Below are 9,428 nucleotides of genomic sequence, written 5' to 3' on the forward strand. Positions count from 1 at the left end.
AGCGGGAACTGCAATTGATCCACTCTGCACGTGACGTCTTCGGTAAACGAATAGTAGATGATAACGATAATGATGATAATGATCTACAGAAATATGAATGTACACTAGTTGAGAACCATTAGCCAAGAATAGGATGTGTATGAACGTGATTTCATAAATCTCGGTATATTCTAAAACATCTCGACCCAAGCAGTGGGAGATCTGACTTGCTAGCAGGGATAGGCAAAGTCAGCCAGCTTTGCTCGACCAGCCCGGTGAATCGAAAAGGCCAGTGGAGCCCTGGACAGAGGGCCCCACCGTGCCCAGAAATCTTTTTAAGGAATAAAAAGAATGTTATCACCATCATCTATAAGCTTCGAAATTAATTACCTCGAATAGATTTTGCAGTCAGTTTTTGTTTCGTCTTTTTTCATTTCATTTCACTTTATTTTCAATTCCAACAAGATCACAATATTTCGCCAGAAATTTTATTCCTTTTTTAAATAAAGTTGTCGCTCTGTCTATGCATCTCCAGGAAGTGAATGGTGAGTGGGTGATGCGGGGTCCTAAGGTCAATAATGCCAACGTTGAGGTTGCCGATTAGTATACATAAAGGGCTTGTGCTTGGAGGTGTGTGTGTTGTTCTGTCACAATTACGATTGATATTAGTGTATTGTTAAACTTTTTTGTGTCTCGCACAAGTTATTCGAGGGTCGCCTCATTTAATGTAAATTGAGTGACATAAAATGACAAAGGGTCGACGAGAAAACTTGGTCCTAAGGTGTACATTTAATGTCTATGCTGTAGTCACTCATTATTATAAATGGTTTGTGCTTGTAGGTGTTGACATTGCTCCGCCCGTCAAGATCATCATAATTTTCGCCTATTGTGAAACTGTTTCATTCACCTACACACGTATCTTTTGACTATAGCTACAGTTTTATGTATATGACAGTGGTCAGTGAGCATCGATGACCAAGCTAGGTTCTAAAGTTCATAATGTCAACGTTAAAGTTGCCGACAAGGAGCTTGTGCTTCTAGAGGCGTGCTTTATATTACTATGTCACAAATGTGATTGATTTTAGTTTTTCAACCTTTTTCTCTGTACTAAGTTCGCGAATTTCTCCGTGGAGAACACGGACATGGAGTGACAAGCCCAAGGCATAAAGTGCTTTGCCCCTAAAATTTCCCTAAAGCCGAACGGGTGAGCTGACGTCCCAACATACCTGCGGCAGCGTTCTATAGAAGGGGCTCCCAAAAATAGCTTCTCCAGACATAATATTATAACCTAGTGTCCTATATACACCGTGTTTCGAATGGCCTTCATCGCTTCTACTAATGAATTAACGTGTTAGAAAAAAAACGGCAATCGACGATTTTATCTACGCTTCACATTTCGGCTCAATGCTGAGATCAGCAGACCATCGTTGAGCCGATAAACAATTAGGGCAAGTAAGCATTTAAATAAATGGGAAAATAGTTTTTTTCACTTATTTCCGGTCAGATGAACTTACAATTTCCGGATAATGGGATAAGAGCTATTGATATTCTTCCAAACTATCTATAGGCTACATTGAAAGAATATCTTGAAAAAATAAACTTTGAATGTTTGCACGTGTTCTCAATCTGGTGAGAGTTAAGCGCCATACACGATTCATTGCTGAGCTAATTAGTTACCGAACAAATAACAAAAAATAGTGCGCGCTAAGCAGGCGAGGACAAGACGGACGAGACAATTCTCCTCCATCTATTCACCAATACGTTACTGTGCCCGTCCGCACTTAAGACTTTGGCTGTTCGATTTTCAGCCTCTGCCAGCAGACTGTGTGGAGGTGGCTGACACCTACCACGTGGTATGGACATGCCAGCTCGATCCTTTACCGCCAAATCCCAGTCCTAAGAGTGAGGACTGGAAGGACCCCTTCTCTGCTGCCAGAACCTTCCGGCCCAACAATCCATAATCCGGGGTGCCAGGACAGCGGCCAAGACCAATGAAGTCTCCGAGTAGGCTCTCCAAAATTTACTGTAAGAAAGCTGACTCACTAGCGACTGGTTTCCCTTGAAACCTCTCTTGTTTAATAAATGTTTACCAGCACTACCAGGCGAGATGAAAAGCACGCGTATGCATATAATAATGATGATATTCTTCTCACGTGGCTCCTCCCCACACTAGAAGACGGACAAAGAATTGTGCCCGTTAAATCTTTCACGCGACTTTGTCTTCGTCTGGGTAGCACCTTACTATTCGTCATCAATTATAAGACCACACTATGGGCCAATTTGACGAGACTGTTTCTATCGAATTCAAAAAATAAGGATATATGACCAGGCTCCGAAACCTACCTAACGTGAAGCTACATGTAAGCAAATAATAATTGGAGAATTTTAGCAGACCTCGGATTCCTGCGGGGGGACGGGGGTAATGATGTTATACAGCTACTATTGAAAATCGAGCGAGTTGGTTTGTCGTGATTGAACTGGTATATATTACAGAACAAAATGACCACGTGAACCAGCCGAGTGCTTTGCCCTGTTGTGTTGGCCTGCTCGGCCTTTTCTTCCATCCCATAATGCACTATACCAGTGCAAGTACGATGTACAGCTACGCGTTGCACTGCGGTTCCAGACAATGGGAATCATGCGGCCGCTCTCTTGCAGGTCGGGGCATATGCATGCTTCCACAGTATCTATCCCGGAATTAAGATAACAAAGAGTCGCGCGCTTTACTGAAGGGTTGCCAAATTAGAATACCTGCTCTGGCGGTGCCCCGCATTACGGGCTGACGACGATGCTACAGTCCAATGGACTCGCAACGTTGTGGAAGGGGCCCACCTGTCCTGACGTGGAGCTTTCCGCTGCATGCTGACTGACACCCACGAATCACCTAAAACGTTTCTCAATTCAATTCCATTCCGATTGTGGCATCAAAATTCTGAATGCAACTATGGAAACCCTTCTCGCCTGCAGGGAAGTAAGGAGACCCAAGTGTCACTTCTCGACTAGGTCCGGTATGCTGCTAGGGCCAGTGGATCCTTAGACTAGCTGCTGCACCCACATGCTTCTCACAACTTCTCTCAATAAACGTTTTTTAAAATTTTGTATAAACTTGAGGAGTCGCTGTTGAAAACTTATTTACCAATATTGTGTGACGTGAAATGATAAAAGTTGCTGCGATGCACCATGCAGTTCAGCGCTCAGGGAATGAGAATTTCCGTCATGATGACCTCGGAAGTTGTGAAATACATGCACTGGTACGTTTTTGTTTTATTCCCATAACGGCACGTGCAAAGCAACGCACGGAAGTAGGTGAATCACAGTCGAACGCCTAAAGTTAAATAAAAAATCTAAACTTTCAGTCCTGCTGACTGAGTATACCTTGCGGTAGGCGCAGATATGCATATATTGGGTTAAGTGGGTAGCAGAGAGCTCAGATTTCCCTGTACCCGTATTATGGTTTAGGAAATACAATAGGCAGAACTGTAATCGCAGAAAAAGTAAGCGATTCAGAAATCGCAGAAAAAAGTATAGGGAGAACCACAGAGTGTTTTAGCTACACGAATTGATTTTATTGGCGGTATCAAGAAAATTTTCCAATATGATGAACGTAAGACTAGTAGTGCGATTGTAGAAGTGAACTAATGCAGTAGACCACCTGAGTGCGCTCAACCAAACAAGCCTAAAAATATAAATCAATAAAAAATAATTTCTACACCACGATAGAGCATTTTTTGATACTACAATTATTTGTAACTGTTTTTTATCAGTGTTACACTCTGGCTGTGACTTAATTAGCTTCGATAAAGCAAAATGCCGACGAAGCACTCTGACGTCAAGATGATACCGTGTTGTGCGCTATGCATTCATGAACCAGGTGTTGAGGCTGCACCCCGATGCAATGCAGCGCTAGCGTATCCGACGTATACCGTCGGGTCTCTGGGAAACTAGACGAGCTTCTTGACGGTGCCGAGCAGGAGCACGACGTCGGGTCTTCTCTTGAGAATCAGCAGCATGAAGGGCCGGTCGACCACGAACTGCGACGCGGAGCGGGACGGCTCGTCGAGGGCGGTGCTGGTGTTCATGCCGCTGGAAGAGTCGGCTGTCGGGGAGGAAGCAGACGAAGGAGACAGCGCCCCTTCCGGCGTAGTACTGGTGGGAGAACTGGCGGACGCCGACGGTGAAGTGACCGTCCCACTGACAACGTCGCGACTGATCGGAGGAGGTGAGACGTCATTGTCAGAGTCCACAGCGCCTTTCCGGTTGGCGTGCAGAACAGCTACGTGACGGGCGCTCGAGAGGTGAGCGCCTTCCGCCTTGCTCAGGTACCTGAGTGTGAAACAAAGGACGCACGAGTAACGTTGGGACGCGTGTTCGTTTTTCCTTTATCAAAAGTGGGCCGATCAAGGAGGCAATGAAAGGCCACGTGAGGGCGGCAATTGGAACCTATGTGTTCCCGGGTAAGATTATGCTGCATCTGCCATAGACTGTCGCAAGAATACACAGAGGAGAATCTGGCGCCACTCCATTTTTTGAGGGGCCCTGCTAGAGTGCTGGGAATGACGGTATATGCATATTCTAGGCACTATATAGGCTCGTGTTGGCTGGTGTTGATCGAGGTGTCGGCTCAAAGGCGGATACGATTGCGTAAGTAAACTTTCTCTAAAACAAAGCTGCTGCGAGCTGATCTCTCCCGCACATATTAGATTCTAAAATGAGAGCCCACTAACCTTGTTGGGACCACCAAATGGCGAAAGAAACAGATGACAAAGTGTCAGAGAGAACGCTGGCTTTGTCGCGGCGCCTGCCAAGTTGACGAGCCGTTTGTTACTTCTTACCCGTCGTAAAATTGAACATCGACGCAGAACTTCTATTGCCAAATAAAACAAGTTTCTATGCAATGGCAACAACTACGCAATTCTTTAATAAAAAATTAACCGTCTTGACGCAAGGAACGCTTTGCAACTAGAGGCGTCTTCTGGGCGTCCGGGCTCCACTGGATAGATGATACAAATCCGAGTCGAGATCGAAGCTCACATATACCGCCATTTCCTGGCGTCCAGAAGCTCACTAGCACCAGACTCCCCTCTTGGTAATTTTGTGAGAAACTCCATGGAAGCTGCTTTGCGCTTTTCATGGACGTGTCAATAGACGTCAAATGGCCGTTAGTTTTCCCGGCGAACGTTTCCTGATTTCATACTTAAAAAGGAGACCCGTCAAAGAACTCACTCAGTTCCTTCTAAGAGTGCCACGGGTAGACCAAGGAAATTGAAAACACTAGAAAAGTAGCGTGAAAACTATAGTTAACCCAAAAAAACGAATTTGGCTTGCTGAAAAAAGGACGTGAAGCCAATCATGGCTACTACGGTGACCACAAAGCGGTTATCACTTTTATTACTATAAAGTAAAAATAAAACAAACCTATCCCCACCTCCACCTCCAATCAGTATTGTTTTATACAGCTTCGTTAGACACTAACTTCAGCAGGGCGGAATGGTGGTCAATTTGTAACCCGAAAAATGTTTTATGTAGGGACACACCAAAACGTTACTGTTTCGGTCACGAATATGACATTGTGAAATGAACACGAGTGAAGGACAAAAAAAAAAACCGGCCCCGTATCTGCATGTTAATCTGAAAATGTCGTCGAATTGTGTGGAGAGAGTGAGGAAAACATTTATTTGATGTTCTGTGCAAGAAATAGGTAAATGGTATTCTGGAGGCACTGCGTTAGAGTGCCTTGATCGTGCAGCGGAGGTGGACGAGTGCATCAAGTCATGTCACACGTGAGACATGAGCGCTATCTGGCAGTTATTTTGGAAAACGAAGCGCGCGGTGTGCGCGCCCGTATCCGAGGTGATAAGGAGTAGAACGCAAGGCGACGGGTAGGTGCCACCACCATGTCTACGTAGCAAAGCGTCGAAAACACTTGCCTTTTCGTGCAAGCGTTACACTGTCAGCACAGCGTGATATACGCTATGGTCCTTAGAATTACTTATATATGCCTTTTTTAGTAAAAGACGCACACACAGAATATACATGAGTTGTTATGGTGCCTCAGATATGCGCAATAATTGCTGTTTAACTCACAATTGCACAAGTATGAACGCTGAATCTTGAGCAACATTGGTGGGTGCTGCGGAAGGGGTCAGCCATTTGGGGTATCATCTGGTCTCTTTGGTGCCTTTTAGGGTATCCTTAAGGGTGGACAAACGGACAGACCAAACGTTTTGCGTCCAAGGTCCCAAAGAAAGACTATCGTCTTTAAAAAAAGAGAAAAATTTTCGTATCTTGGAATAGAACCCATGCCCCAAACCTCGCTCTGCAGCCCACGGCCCTAAAGAACTTGACAAAGAGCGGACTTTCTTCACACTAACGGTGAGCTCTCGCCGAGTACAATCCAGCAGTTGCCATAGCCAAACTTGGGGAAAGGTTTGAGCAGGTCCGTGTCAATTTGTTGAAAAAGGTTGCGTTCGAGGGGCAACGGGCTTAAGAAAAGCAGCTGGTGCTTTACGACGCTGTTATTCGTGACACGTTTTGGAAGTATTACGTAAATAATGCTTCACGTCCCGATTGAGCTTAGGCCAGTGTTGAGCCCGTACTCTCTGTTCGGTCACCGAAACACAATACCGCCCTCTCACCACAGTGGAGTAATGCGCACCTGAGGTTCGCCTCGTCTGTGAAGAGCACGCCCAGACCCATGTCCTTGAGCACGGGCCCAAGGTCGGTGACGCTCTTGAGCTTGAGCCTGGGCAAGTAGACGGTCATGTTGTGCCACTCCTAGGGTCGTGCCACGCAGTGAAGCAAGCGGGCGGCCGTGACGCGCTTCTCCAGCGCCGCCAGACCATCGAGGCGTTGCGGCAGCAGTATCACCAGCGACACGTCGCGGTTTTCGTATGGTAGCTCCAACACCGTCACCTGAGGCACGGGGAAGTTTTCAGAGGTTCAAAAAAAATTGTAAGTAAGGCTAGTTGGCATAACTAAATGCTAATAAACAGCGCAAAAACAAGACAGACAGAATGGGAGAATAACACAGCGCTAGTACCATGTCGTCTCTTTTTTTTTTGCCTCACGTTTCTTGAGCCCACGTATTACTATGCTTTTATAGGTCTCACACAAAGTCTGTGAAGAAGATAGAAATAGTAACGAAGAGGCTGACCGAAATGCCACAGATCTCAAATAGTTCGTCCATTGATCAGGCTTCACTCAAAGATAAGATGTTCACGCTGTTGGTGTGCAATACAAACATAGGCGAGCGCACAGGGAGGGCGGAATTGCGTTCTTTTCTCAGAACGGCTTGCCTTGCACGGCGACTTAGACGAAGAGGGGAGACACGAATAGATACAGACCGGGGATACGTGCCTGATCTATTGATCTAAGTACTGCCACATTCATCCGAGGGCATATCAACTAGTTTAAGGTATGGTATTATTGGAAGTAATGTACAACTACCTCGGAAGGGAACAGCACTTCGAGATAAGTAGCTGTACACTCGAAGTTGTGAAAGAGTACATCTACTTAGGGCAGGTAGTAACCTTGGGGCCGAACCACGAGATTGAAAGAACTAGAATATTAAAAACGGGGTGGAGCACATTCGGCAAGCACTCTCAAATCATGAATGGCAAGCTGCCACTAACCCTGAAGAGAAAGGTATATAACATCTGCATATTTCCGGTACTTACCTGCGTAGCAGAAAATGGAGGCTTACATAGAGTGTTCAGCTTAAATTAAGGATGACGCAGCGAGCGATTGAAAGAGAAATGATAGGTGTAACCTTAAGAGACAAAAAGAGAGCTGTGTGAATCAGGGAACAAACTGGGTTAAGAATATTATGTGAAATCAAGAAAAATAATTGGACAGGATCGAGCATGTAACGTGTAGGCAGCATATTCGCTGGTCATTAAGGATAACTGACTGAATTCCCAGAGAGGGAAACGCATAAACGAGAGACAAAGTTACATGGGCCGACGAGATTAAAGTAATCGCAGGTATTGCGTGGAAGCGGAGAGCAGAGACCTGGTTTATTGACGGATAGTGGAAGAGGCCTTTGACCTATGTAGTCATGATTATATGATGATGTTCGCAAGCAACTTCAGTCCCTGGTCTTTTTTGGTTTAGGCGTGAAAAGCAACAATTCTAGGTATGTGACATAAGGGGTTCTCAAGTCACAATTATCATAGAAAATCTGCGCAGCCTTGCTCTTGAAACAATGAATGAACAGGCAGGACTGGTTGAAGATATAGGGACGAAAAACACTTCCTGGCAGCACAGCATGATGGGCCAGTGTTTATACGTTAGCAAACGTAGAACGTTAGCGAACGTTGAATCTCCAATCAAGCTAATACAAAACCAGTGTTGGCAAAGCCAACATATCCGGGTGCCAACAAAGGTCCATCGTATCCACCCGACATTCAATATTCGAACCGCCATCATATGAGGACGGCAACGAAGCCCCTCATTTCGAGCAAACATGGAATAGTGGCACAGCCTTCCTGTAAAGACGACAACGATGGCATACCGTTGCCTGTAAACGCATAATATTGGCAGCGACGTGGTATAAGTTTACACGCGGGAAGTCACGGACCTCAAGCTCTGAGGAGCGGCACATGCGGAAGAAGCCCGTATGTCGCATCATGGACACGTTGACGGTGGCCTCGGGCGTCTCGTGGAAGTCTCCGCTGACCTTCTGGAAGGAGTGTTTCCACGATCCTTCCAGCCGGATGCACGAAAGCAGGACGACCAGGCTGTGTTCGTCCACTGAGCCCTGTGGAAAGACGTCGACGCCCGGCTTGAAGGAGTATGAAGATACGGCGCGGGCCAGGGCGTCCATCGAGAGGTGACACTGCTCCGCGTCGTGCGCGAAGTTGCGTCTCATAAGCAGGTACGACAGGTGCTCCTGCAGAAAGCGTTGACAACATGTTGGGTAGTTTCAGATTGTTTATCCACCTCTTTCTCACTCTTCTTTCTTCTCTATTCTTTTCTATTATTACTCCGTTCCTACCCAAGTGTAGAGTAGCCAACCAAGCCAAAGCTTGGTTAACCTCCCTGCCTTCCCTCGCCACCTTTTCTCTCTCTCTTTCAATATACAGAAATTAAGCCATCTATTCTTAGTACATATATGCAATATTAAAGAACGGAAAGTTAAGCACGAACTGTTTCACATGTTACAAACTCTTCAGAACCCATAGCCATCACCGAACATCGGGCCTGCTTCACTTGGAAAAGGACCTATGAAACCCTTGTTTGAAAATGAAAGCAAATCTATTACATTGATGTTAATAAGTAGTAATCATAATCATTAGCAGCGTGCGTTATTCACACGGAAGGACGGGGGCTCTCCTAATTATCTCCAGTGTACCTTATCCTTTGCGAACTCATTCCATTTTATCCCTGCCTCTGCAAACATCCTCGAACTGCGTCTAACTCTCTGCCTTCTATGCCTACGTTTTCCATAC

The 9,428-nt window shown here is 45.7% G+C and overlaps 1 protein-coding gene across 1 annotated transcript; it reads right to left on the minus strand.

Annotated features, from left to right (window-relative positions):
* Positions 1-6,648: 6,648 nt before the first annotated feature.
* LOC142764883 (iris-like) lies at positions 6,649-8,851 on the minus strand. The gene is made up of 2 exons (XM_075865428.1): positions 8,558-8,851; positions 6,649-6,891 (listed from the first exon to the last, which is right to left on the minus strand). Exons 1-2 carry the CDS (start codon positions 8,846-8,848, stop codon positions 6,754-6,756), a joined length of 429 nt encoding a protein of 142 aa, XP_075721543.1. The 5' UTR covers positions 8,849-8,851; the 3' UTR covers positions 6,649-6,753.
* Positions 8,852-9,428: the final 577 nt, after the last annotated feature.

Source organism: Rhipicephalus microplus, chromosome 6 (assembly GCF_043290135.1).
Source record: "Rhipicephalus microplus isolate Deutch F79 chromosome 6, USDA_Rmic, whole genome shotgun sequence".
Taxonomy (NCBI): domain Eukaryota; kingdom Metazoa; phylum Arthropoda; class Arachnida; order Ixodida; family Ixodidae; genus Rhipicephalus; species Rhipicephalus microplus.

Excerpts from the sequence above, each read along its gene's own strand:
- LOC142764883 (XM_075865428.1), bottom strand. The coding sequence starts at position 8,848 with ATGAGACGCAACTTCGCGCACGACGCGGAGCAGTGTCACCTCTCGATG. Across the intron at positions 6,892-8,557 it reads GCCGCTCCTCAGAGCTTGAG|GTGACGGTGTTGGAGCTACC; the intron begins GTCCGTGACTTC and ends CCCGTGCCTCAG.